General features: G+C 41.0%; 1 protein-coding gene across 1 annotated transcript in view; it reads right to left on the bottom strand.

The window, feature by feature from the left end:
- pebp4 (phosphatidylethanolamine binding protein 4) overlaps nucleotides 1–22,926 on the bottom strand; it is a 47,917-nt gene that overhangs the window by 17,143 nt on the left and 7,848 nt on the right. Inside the window, exon 4 of the mRNA XM_071924809.2 lies at nucleotides 8,331–8,429. Coding sequence (XP_071780910.1) covers nucleotides 8,331–8,429 — 99 coding nt within the window. The remainder of the gene's footprint in view (nucleotides 1–8,330; nucleotides 8,430–22,926) is intronic.

The raw sequence follows: 22,926 nt of genomic DNA, 5'->3' as shown, positions 1-22,926 counted from the left end.
ACCTTGGCTTATTGTTACCTGTGAGCAGCACTGTGGCAAACATGTTGTACAAGTACTGTACAGCCCTGCAAGCTGTTTGTGTTCTGCAAGTATGGAGGGCAGGGGAGGAGGGAAGGAAGAGAGGGAGCTATTTAATCCCCCCCAAAGGAACTCCCCTCTCAACCCGTATCGTGAACTCGCAGGCAAATCGTGTTGCTGGAAGGCACACCACACACACACTGCTGTCTTTTTAATTTCATCAGCTGAAAGAAATCTATACAGTGCTTTGGAATCTGACTGCGCTGCAGAGAGAAGTGAACTATACAGCGCCCTGGAATGTAAACAGGTTTCTCACCAACTGTAGCATAAAAATACCACATTGTAACAAACCTCTTGGCTATGATAATGGTCAATAGTACAGATCAGAGGTCTTAGTAGATTTTATAGTTGTTAGTCCTACAGCATATCAATAAGAACAAGTTGAACAAATCCAAAGAAAATTCAGGGAAAATGCAGCAATCATACTCGGATTATTTTAGTGTTACACAGATAAAACATTGGCTTTTATTTAACATATTGGCTTGACGGTAGCTTTTCGCTTGCATGGCATTATGAAACTCCAAAAAACGTTAGTTCCTGAGAACATGAAGAACGCTGAGATTAAATCCCATGCAGTCAGTTGCTTGGCTAGAAACAGACCGGGGCATCAGTGCTGCTAAGGTGATCTGTGGAGAATGGACTCATGATCTGCTGATCTCTTGCACACTATTTGTAGTCAATCTCTCTTGTCGTTTACCACCGCTCTAAACAGGCATAGCCGTGGTTTGATATCAGTAGCAAAGAGGCATATTACTTCAGATTCTTTTACACAGTTAAAGTCTGTTTTATTATTTTAACAAACAGGTAATTCTCAAACCTATACCGTTAGACTAGGTAATGATGATGGACTTTTCACAACAAGATTGGAAATCATGCCTGTAGCAGATTCCAGCTGCACTGTTGCCGGAATGTCAGTGAGTTCCATTATATTACAAACATCTTGAGCTGCCGTAATGATTCTAATTGTTTGTTCATAATAAAATCCTCTCTTTTATATTAGAATTTGCTAATTTTACAATTCAGCATCCAACTTTGGAATACAAACAAGCATAATCAATATATAGAGTTAGACAGGCAACTGTAGTATCTGCCAACTTTGTACTCATAGCCGTCATACTTAATTATCGTGCCAAAATACAAGAAAATACATTGGCTGCAGGAGATCTTTTGTGAAGTCTTTGTTTTTGTGTACAATTAACTGGCAAGCATACTATATACTTAAGCGAGGGCTATTCTGGGTGAGCATAATTGTTAGTGAGTTGTTTTTATCAGCATGCCTCCCTCCCCTTCACCATACCCTAAAAAAGAGACACAGTGCTACCCCTAAGAGGAAGCGTTTTCCACAGCCGCGGCCCCAGCAACCCCCCACTAACCCTGACATTCCTTCATTTGCCCGCCCCTCTCTCTCTCTCTCCCTCTCTCTCCCCCTGCTTTCCATGCCCCCTTTTTTTCCTGTCCACGTCTGTCAAAACTGACCGGTTTTACAGGTAGGCAGACTCCGGCGAGCCCCCCCACCTGTACCCTGAAACAGAGAAGAGTTCGCACACGCGGCCGACTGCCAGAGATCCTGCTTTACTGACTGGGAAGGGGGGTGGGGGGTGGGGGGGGTATGACAAAGACGACAGCTTGTGTGGGGGAACATTGTCTGCGGCTGCGACTAGAAATCTTTTCAGGAAAAAACAGGATTTTATACACAATGGTCGTGGGTGTGAAGAAAGGGGGCACATATTAAAAGAAGCGCCTTTATGTGTGCGGAGCTACTGGTTTTTAAACTGCATTTGCATGGAGAAGGTCCAATCTGTTCTTCTTTCTTTTTTTATTTTTTTTTTTACTAGCCTATAGTATGACAGACTGGATTAAAGAGGGCTTTCCAGGTTGTCCTTGTTTTCTTGGAGAGTAACTGTGATGTATCCAGGACAGTGTGCAGGGTGAAAATTAAGATAACACACTGACACATAGTATTTCCTTTAATATAATAATCTGTTACAGATGTAAAATGAATGTCTATATCGCACCATAGAGACCACAGAGACAAAATTCAAGTGGTGAAAGCAATATCAGGAATTTGGCTTTGGTAGAAGGAACAGATGATAAGCAACGTGTAAAACCTATAATTTATGGACAATTATTCCTTGCCTCTATAATAGCATTCACAGCTTCTGATAGGAAACCATAGCAGCTCACGTTCTTCATGCAGTGAAACCTCCTCAATCATCTCGCCACGGCAACCACAGCAGACGCTGCAGGGAGGTCAGTTGTTATAGAGATGGCAAGAGGCTTCGGAGGTTATCAGCGAGAGTATTGTGTGTGTGTGTTTTGTGTGTGGACGGGGGATGGAGCTGACAATTGAGCGGAGGATTCTTATGTAATTCTCCCTTTAGGTGGCAGAGAACAGTGAGAGCAGCAGCCCACACTGAAGAAGGAGAACCTGTTTGTTAATAAGCTGCACTAGGATAGGGGCCATAGTGTGATTACAGGGTTTCTACAGAAGACCAAAGGGGTCCAGCAGCAGCAGCGCTCCGCAGACTGACATGGGGTCTAGGTCTGTGGGTCGCACTTCAGTCCACAAATCAAACACTTCACCGGTTTATGTTGCAGAGCGGTCTCCCATAACCTCTCTCCAACTCGTTCACACACACACACACACACACACACACACACACACACACACACACACACACGCATTCATACAGTAGACACATAAGACACACATGTAGATATATGACCTTAAAAAATGAAAAGGCAAAGTCAAGCATCCTAAGCTGGATGAGGATGGGTGGGAGGTTGGGAGGAGAGTCTGGTGAGGTTTTGCGAGGGAACGACTTCCTAAAGCTGAACTCCATGTAGTAGCACCTCTGACATTAGTCTGGCTGGAGTTGACAGCAGAATGAGAACCGCTCTAAATGTTAAGCACCTCCAGCTGGGTTTCCATGTTAGGGGCTATTGTTGACTTATACCAAGGGAGGTGTCAGATAGTTCTAAATATAAAAAAAATAAATAGAACGGTCAACATGTAATATTTAACAGGGTCAAGCCAATTCAAGCAATACTGTACTGACATCAAGATCATTTATTGTGTGTTTCAGTTCATATCCTCCAAACCTAAAACACTTCTGCAAGTACTGGTATAACTTCTAATCACTTTACTTCTAACTTATAGTCATATATTATTGGCAGTAATCTGTTTAAATTCTTTAAGACATTTCACACAAAGAACATGTGTTTATGCTGTCAGTTTCCATTTAAACAAAGGATGACAACAGGTGCACCAACTGGAGTTAAGATTGGATAAAGTTGCTTCCTATGACTTGGAGCCAGGAGGCACTTCTATGTAAAAGTTTGTGAAACCATAAACAAGCAAACTGTTAACCTGGGTTAGGAGCATGTTTAGCAACTTTGGAGGGAAAAAAAAAAATCACATTAAAAAGGAAAATTGTTCAATTCCTTTGCGCCCACCCCCTTGTCATAAGATATGGATGTCCCGTAAGGTTATTTGTGTTTGCTGGGAAATGAAGTGCTCAACTGGATTAAAAACATACTGCATATGTTTGGAAATCTGTTTCCCTGGGCGTATGAGTGGAGTGAGCGAGCGTGAAGCAGCAGCTTGCGTCTCCTCCAAGAGAGAGGGCAGACACTCTCATCATTAGCTGGGCTACAATGTGCTCCTCTACCTGCTCCAATCTGCACAGCCAGGCTCCACTCTGACGCCAGACAGATGTTCCCAGCACGAGGTGCAAAGTACCGAGAAGGGGAACGAGAGTGAGCAGGAGAGAGGCAGAAGAATGGAAATATTCAGCAGAGTACACAATAAGAGTTTAATTATGAATAATACCAATGGTTCTTTGTTCTCACAATGAAGCTAGCTATGGTTCGCCTGGCCTTCGGGAAATTGTTTTTGGCTTCCATATGGGGGCAGCTGTCTGTCAAAAAGAAACGCTTAAATCAAAACATCGCACAGTAGGGATAATTACAGGATAAAGAACAATGCAATTATGTATGTTTATTAGCAATACCGGAAACGTATGTTGCTAAAACAAACTCTTAGGCTATAACAGAGGTTAAAATTTTTATTTGAACACTATCTCTGAATGCTATTCAGATACTAATGATTTGCAACTGAGACTTTCTTTTTGTGCAGAACTCCACATCAGCTGGAATTAAACCAGAATACAGATAAGTAGTCACTGAGTTTAGAGGTGGAAATGTCTTTGTAACAAGACTATGAGGACTACTTGGCTCCTTAAAAATCCCAATTAAAAGACACTGAATGAAAAGCTATAACAAGTTAAAGGCCTAATGGTGTGCAGTCAAAGGACATGTTGAGGTGCGGAGCAGACAATCTCTGTGGGCCACAGCATTCACAAACACAACAGCAGCTGGTCTGATACAGTCACAATACCTCACTGTTTGTATTTGCCTGACCAACAGCAGAACACGGGCTCTGTTCCCCTTCGGGAGCTGCTGCAAAAGAGATGGATTTTAAAGCATGCATATCCCTCATGCACCATAATAATGAGCACATCTAGCTGTGTGCTGTGCCGTCCACCTGGCCCTTAATTACCCAGGGAGAGGGAGCAAACAATCAAATGATGGCTTCCAATCCACAGGCCTTCTTGAAGCGAATCTGAGAGGAACTGAGGAACCATAAGGCCTGACTGTATGGGACGCGTAATAATGACCACAGCCTGAACAGATCATGATGGGTCTTGAACCTCTTGTCGTATTCTTAGCCAATGGTTTGTAAGAAAGCCATAGGTTTCTTCAGTGAGTACAACACTTGAGCAAACTAAGATGGCAGCCTTAATGCATTTGCTTCTTGCAGATGTTTCACAACAATAAAATACAGTAAATACATTTAATTTATCATTTGCCACTGCTTGAATACTGGCTGGTAAGCCTCTTTGAATAATTTGTATATTTGTTAGTTATGTGTAATCTAAAAATGCAATTAATTTCATTTCATAAAAATTCAATATAATTTGAGCACATAAAATCTAATAACTATCTTCAAACTTTTTAAATTTTTTTGCACAGCATATTGACATTACATTGGCAGTTACTGTATGTGTCAGACAACTCAAAACACCTTTCACAGAGATAAACACTCAGCAGAGAAACAGAGAAAAAGGATGGCATTCCGAGTGAAAAAAAAAATGCATGAAAAACTAAAGGCTATACATTTCCTTTTCTTTTTAAAATGGTATTTTACAATGATAATGAACACCTAGCATTTTCTCAGTGCAGGAAAGTGAGTATTAATTATACTGCTGTTTCGCAAGTTCATATTGCATCATGTTGACTCGCAAACAGCCAAAACTATAATGAGAGAATAAGTATTAACAAGAAAAAGTAACACCCAGCACTGTATTTATATAAGCTGTCTCTATTCAGATACTAATGATTTGCTTGTTACAGTAATTATCGCTGCGAGACCATACCGGAACATCTGCATTGATTTAGACTCTGGGAGAGCAAAGAGAGGGAGGGAGAGGCTCACAATCTGGAATTCGACTTCGAGAGCGAGACAACAATCTGTTGATGCTTATTTTGGTAATTGTCCATAATTGATGCAAAACACTGAGAGTGTTGCAGAGATCCTAAATTGCTGTTGCTGTAGCTTAAGGGGTCAATGAAAATGGGCAATTGCTATGACAATGCACAGATCTAATAATGTGAGTTCTAACAGAAAGTGGACAGCTTGCTGGAGAAGATGAGCCTCACAGCTACATAGATTATGGGAACTGCTATAGTGAATTGTTCTCTGCGGTCAAAAGCAATGATGTGATAACTGATACAATAAGTTACATAAAAAAATCTGACATCTGACAAAAAAACACATTGAAATATGAACATCAAATTCATATTATCATATCAAACTTTTAGAAGCAAATACGCTGATATAAGGCACTATCATACAGCTTACCCTGTGGGGGGAATGTATTAGAAAACCTACAGTGTGACAGAAATGTCAATTCAATTGTGTTTGCAATTCGTGGAGCACCGAATGTCAAGATCTCAAGTAGCTCTCTCTGAGGTACAAGTGGATTTTGGCATGGCTGACACAGTGCGCAGACCCTCAGCACGTGTGCTGACAAGAGAAGTGCTAGCAACACAGCGCAGCTCAAAGCAAGGTGAGCGGTGCTACTGTAATGCACAGGTTGGGCCGGTGTGTCCTTGTTCTGTTACCATTCCTTCTCTAATGAGACCTCTGTTGAGGGTTCAGTGTAAATCTACTGTACCGTGTTGCTCAGCCCAGACTGACCCGACTTCCCTCTCTGCTGAATTGAGGAAACCTTTTACCTTCACAACTGTGGCTACGGATAAAGAATACACACTAATTATGTCAACATCTGCAAACTAGGGCAACCCTGGGTGACCTTGGATTAATGAATATATATGAAAAGAATATGGCGGTTGGAGCTCCTATAGTTTGATGAATGAGAATCAAAATGCTGATCCATTTGACATTTAATAGCTTGACCCGTGGCTTTCACAAAAGAACATACTTTGGTTAACAAAACAATCTAGCTTCAAACACATTGCAGAAAATGCTGCCTTAAGTGCCAAATATAAATTATCATACTTCAGCCTGTTTACCTTATTTAGAAAGAGAAAAATTAAAAGAAAAAAAACCCATTACAAACTGATATCTGTTCATTGGTTCAATCTTTCCCTGCTGAATTTCACAAGTCATGTGAATAGAAAAAAAGGATTACAATAATTTGTAAATTGACCTACATTACTGTTTGTCAAAATCCCAATTGCATTGAGACACAATCCAATACAGTCACATGGACACTTGAAAAAAAACTAAACTGAGGTTGTGTGATGTCACCTCGCCATCCTGGTCAATTAAACACCTCCCACTATGGGTTGGCATCACTCAAAAGGCTCATTAACCCTTCTGACCAACCACCAGCCACAATCAGAAAAACATCCCGTCAAAATGGCCAATCCCTACATGGGCAATGCAGGTCAACACCCACACAAGTGACAGGAAATTGAATTGCTAGAGAGAATGTGGTCTGTCTGAGTACTTGAAAGACATTTGTTTATTCACAGCCGGTCAAGTGGCCAGACAGACTGTATGGGCTTAAAAATAAGAAGCAAAGGTGATGCCTAATGCAGTTTTATAATATAACAACCCTATAGTAAAAAAAGAACTGTTTTCATATATCATCGATGTATGTGAGTGATATCATGTAATTATTCACACATTTTGAAAAGCAGGAATGTGGTATAAATCATCTCTTAAGCACTGCACTGATTAGCTGAATCACAAAATTCAGAAATTATACCCATTGTAGGTTATACCAAAATATATATCCCAGATACATCACATTTGGATCTTCGAATCAACGTGGCATTTACTTAGTGTACGACTACGCCTTACAAAATCAAAGGAAAGCAGTAATACATCGCGGAAGCGTCTTTGTGTGGTTGTTTTTCAGACCACTAGTCCTAATCTACTGGGTTGATCTCTGGGTTCCAGGGGGATTAAAAAATGTCTGCAAACCTCCAAATATTTGAGGCAATCAACAACTTAACACGCATTTGGCGTTAGAATGCAAGAATGTGAAAACACACAAACGAATGGATAAAAAGGAGTGAAATATGAAGAGAAATAAGGGGATCGGAGCGGTGCCCATTTCGGGGGTGTAAAATATGGAGAAGTGTGGATCATTGGGGGAGCTGCTCTGCCTGGGGGAACAGATGAAGGGAGGACGCTCTGCCAAGATCTCTCCACTGGAGGGGGAGCTGAGGGACTGGAGCTCTATGGGAGAAAGAGTCTGCGCCTTGCATGCTGCTCTCCTCAATCTCAGTCTCACACGCCTGCATTGACACGTCCCAGGCTCTCTGCAGCAGAGGGAAATTGCTGCTGACAGGGCCTTGCAAACTTTCACAGCCATTTAGAAAGACTTACTCCCACACTTTTGTCACAGGCATTTATTGCACAAGATACATGATATGAAAAATTAACATTTTTGAACTTGGCATCTTTTTTCACCAAGTTAGGCTTAAAAACCATTCATAATTTTTCAGCCTTGCGACGGTCCCCAGCGCAGATGTAAACACAAAACATGCCAAGTGAGGCCCGGAGATTATGAAAATGCACAATTTTTGGAAAAAATCAACACACTACTTCATAAATTAGTACGATATGAGTTCCTAATCCAATAGCAAATGCTGTCCGTGTCCCCATCACCAAAACAAATTGAGGCTGCAGACCTAAAGTGTATTGCGAGCAGTACCTTTATGTCCACTACCAGCCAGTGCCTCCAGTGAGCAGATGCTGGATTGGTGCGACTTGGAGCATCAGGATCAACCATCATCAACACATAGGTCTTTCTCTGCAAACAGAAAATATAGCAGGTTCATATGTTATTACAATTAATATGGATATAGCATTTTACCCCACATTGTGAATGGCCCAGAGGCATTTCCAGTAACTGTGGTGTATGAACAGGTACCCGATCCCATTCACTTCCTAAATGTAGCCAGTCTGTGCAGCACAGAGCCCAAGGCACTGCAGCCAGCTCAGCTAACTGGGCTGACAATAGTTAGTTTAAATACATTGTCACTATTTCCAAACACATGCTTCGCTCTTGACAACAAAATTCCTTTGCTAGCTGTAAATTATTGTAACTAAGGTATTTGCTGTAAAGTATGTATTTTATCCTATTCATAAATGTAGTGGTTTAATTCATTTTTCAGTTGCTTCTGTTGCCAACTGTGGCCACATAGAGCACAAAGCCAGTTCACACCAGAAGGCTGGGTTTGCCATTTATTGGCTTTCTACAAAGTACTATCATAACACAAAGTCATATGTCAACCGTCAATGTTAAAATGTTATTTTGCAAAAACTGGTATTAGTATGAAACAATAGTGTGATAAAAAAGCATGAAAGAAAACTGTTGTATCACGGCAATAACACCCATGTGAAACATGCTATCCTGTGGTAATTGGAATAGGCATTATAATAACTGCAGTACACTCGTTCTTGTAGCAACAGTTTAGCTCTGCCTCATGTATGTTATTCCTTGAATATAATATCATTACTGCGGCATCAATACACTGACAATGTTTTGGATCTGACACTAAATCCACTCTGCTAACATATTCACAGTAACTTTCTGCCACTTATCCAGTATCTTTATACCCCTCAATCTGTCAATAGATAATGCGAGAGAAAAAGCTTAACTAACTAACACTTGATCACAGTTATTGGACGTTAACTTGGCGGCTTAATTGCAGGAAAAATTCCATTCTGTCTGTCCCTAAAAGTTAGAGAATTATGAGAGCAGATTGAATTATTGCGAGAGCACATTTGTCATCTCTGGTCCTGTGCCCAAAATCTGCCAGACCATATGATGGGCTTTTTTTATTTTGTTCACTTCCTCTACAAACAGAGATATTAATCAAGGCTATTTCAATCCACAATGCCTTCTCACTGTATATGTAATTTCAACTGAAACAAGACCATAACAATGTCAGCCCTAAATATGTACAAAACACATGCACTATTTCTTATATTCTCACACTGGCTGCCAAACAACATTGTTTGTGGTGCAGCAAAAAAATGTAACAGAATCAAATACTCCCGTACAAACATAAACCTTGCTCAAAATTCAGCGTTTGTTGTGTCCTATCAAGAGATTCTTAAAGGCCTCTAAAAATTATCCTAAGCCGATGTACTTGAATGAGATAAAGAAGTAGTCATGTATTTTTCTGCAGATGCTCATTTTCAGAAGGATTCTCTGCCTACCTGACAAGCGGTAATAAGCGTAAACAACTAAGCCTAATAATAGGATAATACTGTAGTCTCAGTGATAGTGCCTGCAGGTAACATCCAGACACACCAGCAACAATAGAGCCTCCTCCACAGCCTGTCAAAAGTGACTCTATATCAGTGACCCCCCCGGGCAGCTTACCAACCATGACCTGTTGCCTTCTCAAGAGTTGTAATCCTCATTTGTACATGTTTGCTACCAGGCAAAGACACTGTGATAATGTAGTTACACTAATATTTAAGTCAGACCCTGATGCATTCAGAAATAACATGGTTGCAAACAACAGCACACATACACACTGAAAGGCAATTTAAGCATTTAAATTAGAAATGACCTCAAGTCACATTTCACGTTGAAAGCAATAGCACTATATTGGATGTTTCACAAAATTACCATGGATGCTGATATACTGTATAGGACAGGCTTAGTTTTCCAAAAAGCCAAATTTAGTACAACATTAACAACATTTGCATTTACTTCCAAGTGTAAAAAAACAAAAAAATATGGCCTACTTATGGTGGGCACTGAATTTCAATGATTTCTGCATATATTTAGTGGTTGAATTTCCACCTGTAAGAATCTGGCTAGTCCAGCTGGCACAGACAGCAAAAAATACAAGAGGCTCCCTCCATGCTTGCACTTCACACATTGTGGCATGTACCCTTCTCTCTTTCAGGGACATTTTTTTTCTCCATCTGTCAAAATCCACATTAATTACACACAGATATGCGCGAAAGACTCCAGGGAAAAACAGATGCATATTCTGCCATCTGAAATAATTTATCAGGGCTTGAACGAACTAAATGTATATCAAAACATGTTTTAACTGAGCACATTCTCATAGCCAGATATTGGATGGAACACATTTCCCGAAAATATGTCGCAGCTCTACCCTATTAGTATTAGTGACCCGCTAATACTAATGAGGAAACTTAACATTTCAGCCTGGGTGGCATTTTGAAATTGAGATTTGCTTTTACTCTGCAGGTAACCAAAGGCTATCGGTAATGACAGGCCATTTTCTACATTTTGGACCACACACATCACAGCCATTAGCGGTGACATTTCACTTTGTTTTAATCTTTCTCACTTTATTCTCTCTGATCTTTGATAAACAGGAACATGGTTTATTTAGATCATTGTGCAAGAAGCGAGAAGTCAGCTGCCCACTCTGTTACATTTTTAATGGTATCTTTATGACCCAAAAAATGTCCTAATAATCTGACTAAGAGCAAAACTGAAATAGGGTAGGTGTCAGCCACAATGCTCCACCTGGCCATTATAAAAGGATGGGAAGTGAAGGCCTTGGGTGCAGGCCGGAGGCGGGGGGGCGGATTGAGCCTGCATTCTCTTGGGATTAACCTCCCACTGCCTGCTGTGATCACAGCAAAACGGCCCACTGGGACCACGCCTCAGACGCCAGGCGGCTGGAAGAAGCCCTGCAGCCGACTGGGCGGCTCAGTGGTGGCTGCTGGTCAGCGCTGCAGAGGCGCTGGAAGGAGGGGGGGGGGGGGGGGCTCTCTTCAATGCCACCTACTTTCTGGAGGAAGGGGGGGCTTTTTTACTGGAGAATGCATGAAGCTCTACATTTCTTCATGCTTATGTACGGTACAACAGCAGGCATAGTTTTGTTAAATACATTTTTTATATTGTTGAACTCTTAAAGATCTGAAGGGACAGAGAGATGACATGAAATTCCCGCTCCATGCCCAAAAACATCGCACGGATACAGTATTTGCAATACAGAGGACGGGGAAGAACAAAGGCAGAGGAAGACCGGTGTCTCCGAGGATGTAAACTACTGGCTTACCTTTGAGTGAACTCTGCTGGGGATGAGAATCAGAGAGATGTCTAATCGCTGCTCTCGTAGAGCTGCCTGGGTTATTGAGCCCGGCTCCGCTCACTGATGACACCGCGGAGGGCGAGAGTGAGAGAGCGAGAGGGAGGGAGGGAGGGAGGAGAGGCCCCTCTGTGAGTTTACAAGTTCATGCTTTATCCCTGACCCAATACCAAACAGTGTCGTCCGTGCAGCTGCCTATTAATATACCCATCGCTTTATCCTCTCTGTTCTTCATCTCCTTCAGCCTCGGCGCGCAGAACCCACAACGTTTCATTAAATGGTCAACTGCGCTCACCGCTCGACCCAGAGCAAAGCAACGCATCAATCTCAAATCCCTCTTTAAGTAGCAAAAACACTTGAACTCGTTCGGTAATTAACAGGTATCTGTGTTGTGATTAAGAGACGGCAATGGCTTAACAACCATCGACTGCAGCTTAGAGCAAGGTTGGAAGATCGATCTGTAAATACAGAGAAATATCCCCTCTTAAACAGCGCTGGAGAAGTAAATATTTCAGATGATGAAGAAATGAATCCAGGTTACAATTCCACTGTTTGTGCAATCATAGTCCATATAAAAGGATTTTAAATCAAACGGTATATATAATCTAGTTTTATGTGAATTCATAGAGCATAGATATGTGGTTAGGAGTTTTATACTTAGAATAAAGCAATAGTCCCATTGCAATGGCAGGATAGCAGTGAGAGAGGGGTGCTAGAGGGAGTCGTGGGGAGGGTTAACAGTGGTACATGGCACTTGTTCTGTCAGGGTCAGAGGATGAGGTTCATCCTGGTGGAGGGGAGGTCAAGGGTCGGCCAGGCAGCGGTAATTGAATCCTGTCCAGAAAGCGGTGGGGGCAGCGGACCCGCAGATGAGATGGAGATAGAAAGGGGGCAGTGGTCACACTGTAGGGACATGGCTGTGGCACTCACCTAGAGGTCATCAACCTTCGGGGTGAGGAGGTCCTCATTGTCATTAATAACAGCCCCCCACCCCCCTCTCTTGCTGAGAAGCTTCGTAACCTCGTTCTTCCCCTTCGCAGCCATGCACTACAAAACCTCCTTCACAGGCAGTCACAAAGGGCAGCGCAGTAATCTGCCACAAAGGAATTGGGTGAGAGAAAAAACCTCCAACAAACATTCTGACAGAGCTTGAAAAATCTACACTTTAACGAAGACTTTTACTTACAATGTTTTCTTGGGAATCTTCTTGATCAATACATTAGAGTTTCTACTAATACAAATGACTTATGATAGCAAGGCTTTTGTATGAAATGATGCAGCAACCTGATGTCTGACAACCATCGTCATCACACTATAAACCCTCAGAAAAGCAAGTGTTGAAAGGGATATGTGGAACACGAAAGTCAAGTGAGGTACCAATAACTGGTTTGCAGATGCACAGGGCTTTCATACTTGTATGGGATTTTGTCAGCAAATATACAATTTTTGCAACACCAAACGACCACCTGTACTTGTCCATTACCTGCAGCTCCCACCACATAGTTACATTTATAGAGATGTAAACGTGCTACTGCTGCAGCCACTGAACCTTCTGCAGGCTCCACATAACCTCTGCACGACTCTGAGCATGTGTTTTCTACAAATATGTAAATGTATCTTTAGCCCTGAAGTGCAACGCTGACTCGTATCATGGACAGTAACCAATAAACAGAAGATATGCAGTGGGAAGATGATGCTTAAGATATTAAATGTATACTGTATGCACGTACTGTATATTTATACACACACATGCACATAGAGTCACTGAGCAAAAGGAGGCATATTGTATTACAGCGAGTTATTATTATTATTATCATCTTTTTTATTACTTTCTTATTTTATTAAATGTATTTATTTATATATTTTTTTATTTCACCAAGATCACTTTTCCAGTTTTACGGTTTCACGGAGTCATTTATGATTGGTTTAATATGTAGATTGATTATTGACACATATAAATGATATGCAAAGAGTATGCCAATACTCCTCAGTATGGTCTTAAGCGCCTCACACAGTGAGGGCTGCCCACTACCTCCAAACCTGCCTATTTTTAACTCAGCCTGCCACCCACACAGGAGTGGAGTGTGAAGTGGCTTATAAATCCACACTTCTAGGAGCCACATGGTCAAAGGAAAGTCACATGTGGATAAAAATGCATATTCTAGGCCTAAAGACAACACAGCTACTGGATCCCCACTCAGTAGCCAAACAGAGCGGTGTTAGCTATGAGGAGGCAGCAGTTCAAGAGGAATCGCAGTGGAATATGAAACACAAGTTTACATAATTACATAATCACATTAACACTTTCATGTTTGAACATACAGTACATCTATCAAAATACAAAGCTTCAATCAAATTAACACATAATAAAGAAGCCACCATAGGACAACGCATTATCAATTATAGCCTACAGATTCTGCAGTATATCAGGTATCAATGCATAGACCTTTTTTGTATCTCTAATACAACAAAACATTCTCAATACACTATGTTCACTCTTGAACAGTGTGTTTTATTTTAGCCATTCCAAGCACAAACGAACAGCTCTCTGCTAAACTCTGGAAATGTTTAAATGCAGTCTGTCCTGAACTGAGTACATGAACCCCTTTACTTTTGCGGTGCAGTTTGGAAGTGCTATGAAGCCATAGCTAACAGTAAGATAGTTCACAGTCTGATTGAAGCTTGAGGGGGGTGACGGAATTAGTAGCAGCCTAGGGAACCATTTCTGCATTTCTCTCAACATTGAAGACTTCTTTCACCGCACCATGCTTGCGAACACCGCCGTGCTCATGTTAAGCTTATTAGTCACCCTGGATGCGATCTTGCTAGCTGAGGCTTTCAACACTTTCTAGTGGTGGCTTTACACACATACACCTACTCACTGCCATGAAAGCATTTCTGCAAATGCACATGCTCATACACAGTAACTACCATTAACAGGTACTCTGAAGTAACATGCAGCCAGGACCTGGGATATTCAGAGCCTCAGAACCAGCCCGTGCTAAATGAAGCGAAAGGGAAATGTTTTTGTCATGTAGTTCGGCAGCTGAGGGAACGCAACACAGTCAAACAGGGTAAATTACAGGACTGGACTGATATCCATAATTATTCTGTCTAGCATGTCATACATGAAAGGTCATAGATCTGCCATTTTAACACCAAGTACAGCCTATACATGCAATGATTAGCACATTCTAATTACTTTACCTGTAGGAAACCAGGATTTGAAAATCACTTACTATTTGCACTCTAACCTGCAAACTGCTATAAAAGCACACAGGGCTAATTTGGAGAACAACAGCAAAAATGTTGAGAATAATAATGATATTTTGGGATAAGTGAATAGGGCCAGCATGTTTTGGTCTGTGTATGTGCTGCTGAAAACAACAAGACTTTCAGATGTCGCATAGTGCCAGACACTAGATTTCAAAACTGTAACCGCCTAACAACCATTAAACAAGGTTTCAGGGAGCTAGCTCATATTTAAAAAATCTTAAAAATGAACAATATTTTGGTCATCACATTTTATTTTGGCAGCCACTGTATACGGTTCCTATGGAAACCCATTTTTTATTTGTGTTGATAGACGGTTGAGACTTTTAGTAGGTTTCTAGTAGTATCGTCTTACATACTTAGGATTGACACCACAGTTTTACAGATTCAACAGTGTAAAATGTCCAATACCTCTTTCTTTTTTCATGCCTTATAAAAAAGCCTTACAATAACAACAGCTATGCTTCCCTGGAGCTTTCATGCAGCAGACAATTCTCAAGACGAGGGGACACATCCTGCCATGAAGGGAGCTTAGTTGTACGCACTCTGACACCCCTTCCTATTTGGCCATCAGAGCTGTCAAAGGTGTCAGTGCTGTTCACAGGCACTGTGTGTTTCACCAGCCAAGATGGCTTCCACATTTTTTCTATCATGATTAATTATGGTTTCTGATGGTAGTACAGTGAGAAAGTGTAAATTATTCCCACATTTTCTTGTGCCCTCCGTTCAGTCACTTCTGTGTAGGAAGATGCTATTGACGCCATCCATGGATGGCGACCAAAAGGCATCTACATGGGGTGGCAAGCTCTAGTGCCTATTAAGGGGTGGCAGTGGTGGTGGGGGGCGCTCGGCGTGTGGGCTGAACCCAGTCCAGACTGCCAGTTGACAGGGCCGGATTTTCCAGTATGGAAGACTCTTGTTTCAGTGGGCGAAGCTGGGTGTTGGGAGACTGGGAGAGAGGACTGCCCAGGGCTTGGAAGCTTGAAACTGAATATTTCAAACAGACAAGCACCGTCTGTGTTCCAGTGTCACCAGCCCACCCGTCTGACAATCAGGGCCATGTCATCACACAGGCTCTGAGTAATTCAGGGAGTGCTCATCTCACCTTAGAGGATGCGGCAACCTCAGACGTCAGTGCACCCTGAGGTCCTAGTTAACAGAGCTAACAATAAACAATATAAAGGCGCAAGAAAGTACAAAAGCATACCCACAGATAAAACATAACAAGTATCAGTAGCAAGGCTCGGTGAAACTCAAACGCAATCACAATACTGTGCTGCGCTTTGAATGTTTACAGAAATTCACAGTATGTCTTTAAAAACAGAGACTAGGCATACACAAGCTAAAATCCTTAGTTTTGGAGAATTGGTTAAAATAAAATAATTCGTCTGACAAATCCTTCATTTTGTAAATGTTTATATATTTAGCGCTGTCAGAGAGGACATCACACAGAATGGCGCTGATATCACAATGCAGAAACTGTTATCAGAGGAGGTACAGGTTTATGGTTCAAGGGCTCGTCCATTCATAGAGAACAAGCTCAGCCTCTCTGCCTGACACACTGATAAAGACAGCACAAATAAAACAGCTCCACAGCTCCATCTTTGCCTCTCCCCAAGGGAATAATATATCACCCATCTGAATGCGGCACATATTGAATCATTTCCAGCGTTGATGATTCATTTGAATAAATCAGCTTTTTTTTTCTTCTTATTTTGCCAACTTGAATTGATACTGAAATAAGGGAAAAGTGAAGGAACATTGTTAGACATGAGGAAGGACAGGTGTAACAGCATCCTATAGGATTGTCAAGCATAATCCCCTTTCAAGCGACAATTAATGACTACAACAATAATATTCGCATATGTTGTTTCCATCCCTTTTTGACTGTCAACCATAACCTGCCTCACTCACACAGACCAAATCCAGGGGGATATGTAGCTGCAGGCAGATAGGATCTTATCCTGGATTTGCATAGATAAATGCACAGCAATAATTCTAGAGGCACAGAGGATGGATGTAGTTTTGACCTGAGATATGCTCTCCGGCTGTCTCCAACCTGACCATGCACCATACTGACAAGACCTGTTCTGGAGCTGAATTGTCTAATATGGCTCATCCACAGAAAAAAGTCCACTTGTTATCTGCCTTAACTCTTAACATACAGTATATACATATATATAAAAATCATTTTACATATGGAAGCTTCAGAAAACAAAAACTTTCAATGTCTTCCACAAAAAAGCTGCGGATGCACAGGATCAGCCTATCGGCAAATATGAAAAATCAGCAGCTTCTGCAATGAAAGGGTTATATCCGCATTCAGGCTAAGAGACATACTCTAACATACACAGACACAAATCCTGTTGAGCTGAGCCGAGCAGAGATACCCTACCAGCCCTCCAAGGCACAATTAGGATTTCACGGGGGGAAGAAATCTACATTCCTGCACACATGAAAAAAGTCCTTTCTCCCTCCCCACAACAATATCAACTTTTTACTCAAGGAAGAACCTGAAGCACCACTCGATAGGATTTGGACAAAGAAATAAAAACAAAGCCAGAAAAAAATCTAAATTTAAGCTGCAGTTGTTCAAGAAAAAGATTCATGGTTGAGGAAAATCCAGTCCTAAGCCTCCCAGTTCCAATCAATTTCTCCCATTCTGTGTGATATGAAAAGAAGCAACCACTCGTAGTTTGTTTGAAGTGCTTGTCTGTGCGGGACTGTGCTCTGTTGAACAACATTTTGTATGGACAGCCACAGTCTGTGATTTTAACACCTGTCAGACATTCAATCCAAGTATGAGAGGTCAAGTATTTGTTTGAATAAAGAGAAGAGATGACGCAAAATACCTTATGAAATTATATTTCATAAGGTATTTTGCTTCATCTCTTCTCTTTATTATATATCCTAATAAGTGCAGACATCTACAGAAATATACCATGGCTAAATCATTATGGTTCAGAACATCTAGGCCTTAGTATTAAGGCTCTGGGCCAAGGAATTAATGTATGTTTTGGCTTCAAGAGAACGTCATCGTCTTGTGCTGTCACACTATCATTAGCATACTGTCAATCACATAAATTGGTATATTAATATTTGGCATAAACCTTAATTAAGAACATATTGTCTTATTGACAGTAGCTACAGTATATTTCAGGGTCATACAGAAAACTTATTCAGGGGTCAAAGATCTCTCCCTTAAAGTACATTGCCATTAACAATGAACAAGAGGACGGGATCTGCTTGCTATGTGAGGAAGAAATAGAAAATGACAAATATTTTATGTCCTGTTGTCATTTATGTATATGAGTTGAGTTAGTTATATGAAAATGACTTCCTTTTCTGTTGCCTTCACTTGGTGAGATGGTTACAGTATGAAATATCTGTTTTATACAGTATGTGATGTGTGGATGCTTCCTGTAAGCCCATATGACCTGATCACTAGCTACGCATGACATTGAAATAAAAATAAATATCATTGCAGAATCACAGTGCAAGGAACGTACAGTGTAGTAAATCAAACTGAGAGTTCATAGCAACAGTATTGGAATTTCTTGCTCCATTGAGTTATTTTTGATTTTGCACTATTACAACAATACATGCTAATCATTCTAAGGCCTCAGCATTCATTCACTAGAAACCCCCGCTACGTAGCTCCACTAGGTGTATATCTCGTGGAGAATGATCAACTAGCTTTTAAACCCAATAAAGTGGGCAGTAGTGGACTGATGCGGATGCGTCTCATGATGCGAAAGGCGGCGAACAGACTGGAGGTGTTTTGAAAAGCAAGACATGCTGCTATGGAGCGCTAGGTGGCCAGCAAGCTACATAGCAAATGCATTACTGTATGCTACCACAGGAAACCCAGCCAAAGCATGGCATGTAGCACACTGAAACTGAAGTGCAATTCTCAAAGCACTTGAGAGGCTCTGGTTGAGCTCTGAAAACACTGTGCAAGTGTGGTAGAGCTTTTGCTTTGGCTTGTCAGAGTGATTGCTGTCTTAATTAGGCAATATAGCATTCCTTATCAGGAAACACTATTATGTTTGACAGCCAATAAACCATTTATATCCATGAAATAAAATAAATATAATACAATATAATATAAACTAATATAATTTCTTATGATCATCATTCCAAAGATGCATCTGAAAACATAATGTAATTTTTGTTTCAAACAACATAGTCTTCAAAACTCTTCTTCAAATAAATTATGCATGTAGCATGACCACATTTACTGTGACCATATCATCTCTGATTTAACTTTGATAGACATTAAGCTAAATACCATGATGACAATGAATAGGTCCATGCTTCAGCTGCAATGAATGTCTCCAAGTTTAAGCCTACACTTCAGCTGATGCGACCAGGCAAAGTCTATGCCCTGAAGCACATCCATAGAGCATTATGCCAAATGAGGACATCAGAAAGTACTTGAGTTTGACCAAGACCTTTTAAATGCCCAGTCTGTGAAGTGGTGATTTAAAGAAAACACATTGTAACCGTCACTACTGATTCTCGCGCTGATTTGTGTCCTGTCTGGAGAAAAGGTTAAAAACATCGTCTATCAGAAAATGCCCAAATCTGCAGTCGCGCACAAAGTTGGCACCCGGATAAATCGTGCCATCGCCGTGGTTATGCTTCAGTTTTCTCATTATCCATACCTCTCATGACATTCACAGAAAGAAACAAAGCATCCTGCCAACACCTACTCTGTGAGAGAGCTCTTTCAGTTCAGCTCAAAAGCTGAGAGCTCCAAACCTCCACACCACAGTGTGGGCAGTTCTGGCAGAGCCGCGTGCCTAAGAACACTGACTGAGTGCAACAGTTGGACTAATAACAGAACAAAAAAATGGACGCACAGCGGGGACGGCCATGGCTCCACAGCTGAGAAGCAGGTTGACTTCTGCCCACCTCTCCCATTATTCAGGAGCTGAAAATGTCCACAATGCCTCTCGGGTCTTAGTGCCATGAGGGGCGGTGAGCTTGATACAGCTTCAGCCACTTCGGGGTAAAGCAAATCACTTTAATATGTTAAGAAGATTAAGCTGGATAAATGTCTAGATACATTTTTTGAAAAGCCACGTAAATCTCTAGTGTTTTTATTTGGGGAGGGGCGGTATGTGAGTCAGTTGAGACGATCAACACAAACCCACCAAAATGCAACACGATTGGCTAGGGAAAATTGGGCTTATTCGAGATTTTGCATTTTAAGCTTCTTGGATCTAAGACCATCCCACCTCTTTCTTATTATTTTTAACACCAACCCTTGGGACAACAAAACTATGGAAAAGACATTGGTCACAATTTCATATGCCGCTGCTCTTGACTTAGACTCGGTTGTCTTATCCTGCTTATGCTGATATTAAAGCCTTAATTGTGCAAGTCAATCTTTTTCTTGTGGGACTGATAATCTGTTGGTGAAAGCATGAAAGGAAAATACACACAGAGGAAGAGAAAGATGTTAAAGTTGAAGGTTTCTCTATGACTTTTCTGCACTCAAACATTAATAATCGACAAAAAAAAATTTCCACACATAGGCTACATTATGAAATGATTAGTTTGCCTGGTAAGGGTTTTCAGGATCTCTTTGTGCACCACTCAGGTAAATCTTTTAAGTCAAATTACTTAATTGAATCAAGTATGTTATAACTGCAAGATAGATGGCTGACTTTTTTTTTCTGTTAAGAATTAGCAATCTGAGGGTGTCCGCCTGTCAGCTTGCTGTGCTAGAAATTGAGTGTGAAAACGAAAGGGAGAAATGGAACAAATAATGTAAAGGGATTAACAAATCATTTGCATACCATTTTCTCTGCTTCCAAACTACAGGATCAGAGAAATGACAAGGAAGTGATGGCTGCTCAGCTTTATCATCCGCTGTTCTCAAACTCAGATCAATCAGTGCATCACTTGGATAGTGCTATTAACAGTGATAGCCTGTTTATGTCAATAGGAATGTGAAGTCCTGGCAACACATCTTCTGAATTTGAGAAAGACAGTAAAAAAAAATGCAAACGGAATATCTATCACAAAGTAACCATACAAGTCAGGGGGAAGCAGAAATCGACGGGGAAAAGATTCTCCAAAGCGAAACTTGCATACGGTGTATCTTTGAAAAGATTCTTACTTTCACTGTGCCAAACGTGTATTAACCCGTTTTTTTCCTCACACTCTGTCTCTCCATCCGGAGTTAAGACAATAAGACCACTGGGGAGATGAAGGGGATGGCATTACGGAGAGTTAAGCATTATGAGCAGCCCCGAAGCTGTTCTTAAAGAAGGTGAATCAGAGGATTGGGACAAAACTGTAACTAAACCCTGTGCCGGACCACGAATGAGAAGCACAAAACAATTTGGGCAAAGTGCCACTAAGCCAGGCATCTGGGTCTTAAGTAAACTTCACACGATCACTTTCAACTTTATGATTACTTGAGTTCTAAAAGAAAAAAGGAGCTGTGAAAGAAAAAAAAAAAAAAAAAGTAAATTACCTGAGTTTTATGCATACATTGAGTACTGCAGTAATCGTGTCTGTGAAAGTACTGGAGTGTCCATATTTTCACAGCAGCTGAGGCAAAGTTCTGTCCTAAACTTTATGACAAGGAAGGAGTTGACTGACAAGCAACACATCGTGTACAAATGGAAGGCCCAGAGATCTCTTGAAATCATAATACTGACAGGTAAGAAGACAAAATGAAAAGTGCCCAGAGCAGCTCCAACTTGTGGGAGGTGATATTTTTGGACTTCACGAGGCCGGAGACATCTCCCTGCTGGACAGATCACGTTAAGAAAACGTATGAATTCCTTACTGTGCCAAAGTGTGATCGAGTCGTCTCCAGATCTTACAATGATTCCCTGGCAAATGTTAGATTTCTGTGGCTCATATAAATAGAAATTTAATCTTGTATGTTTATCTAAGCATCCACAGCAGCAGATGCACTTCCCGTGCAGATTATGAATCTCTGTTTGAACAGATCTTGCAGTCAATGTATATGAACTGACAAGATAGAATTTCTGTGTGAATAATAATCAGAAGGCACAGGTTTGGTTGGTATTTTTATTACCGACCTGCTGTTGCTGTATGTCTTTACTGTTGGCTCTGTGCTGGACTTTGTTCGCAAATTGGGATCTAATTAATGAATTTCATAAATCTCTTGCATGTTGTCAGTTGGAGATCTGCAGCTAGACATTAACTTTTGCACAAATATGTTTCCACTGTTCACAGAACCCCACTGTTACCCTGCTTTTAACAAAAACTTTGGAATTTTAGAATGTTAGTATTCCTTATTTAGTGTTACTATGTAAGAATATTGACCTCTTAAAATAATGTCCCTTGAGTAATAAACGTGTTAATACTTCTGAAAGCAAACAACTTCATTTTAAAAGCACATCTTGACTCATCCAGGCCTCTTGAGTGGGCTTAACATGTGGAACCACCTGCTTTTCTCAGAGCTTTAGTCAAAGGGGTGAACATCTATCATTTTCTCCAATATCGCTCTGCTTGCGTACAAGCCTGACCATTGTCATCCATAAGAGCATCCCAGAGCTTCCCTAATCTGTTCTTATCCTCCCATTGATAATACAATACATTTTCATGGTAATTGAAATCATATTTTACTCACAGCCACAGAGTAAAACTATTGCTGCCTACGCTCTCAGACCAAGTGTTAGGTGAAGGAATACCATGCAGCTGTAACAATAGGGGACAAAAGGGTAGCTTACAAAATGAAACTGATTCTCTTAGTATGTAAGTGAATGGGGAGGGAAGACGAGCCGCACTGGAAGAGAGAGGGAGACAGAGGCAGGGAGAGGAGAAAGTGAGATGAATAGGAAACAATAAAAAAAAATTGTTATGAGATGTAAATGTCCCATGTGCAATCTCTCTATTATGCACATCTCCCTTTGCAAATGAACATAGACTCCTGCCCACTGAGGGCAAAACCCA

The sequence above is a fragment of the Centroberyx gerrardi genome, chromosome 8 (assembly GCF_048128805.1).
Source record: "Centroberyx gerrardi isolate f3 chromosome 8, fCenGer3.hap1.cur.20231027, whole genome shotgun sequence".
NCBI classification, from domain to species: domain Eukaryota; kingdom Metazoa; phylum Chordata; class Actinopteri; order Beryciformes; family Berycidae; genus Centroberyx; species Centroberyx gerrardi.
The sequence above is the reverse complement of the archived record's forward strand: the minus strand, read 5'-3'. Positions and strand labels throughout refer to the sequence as shown.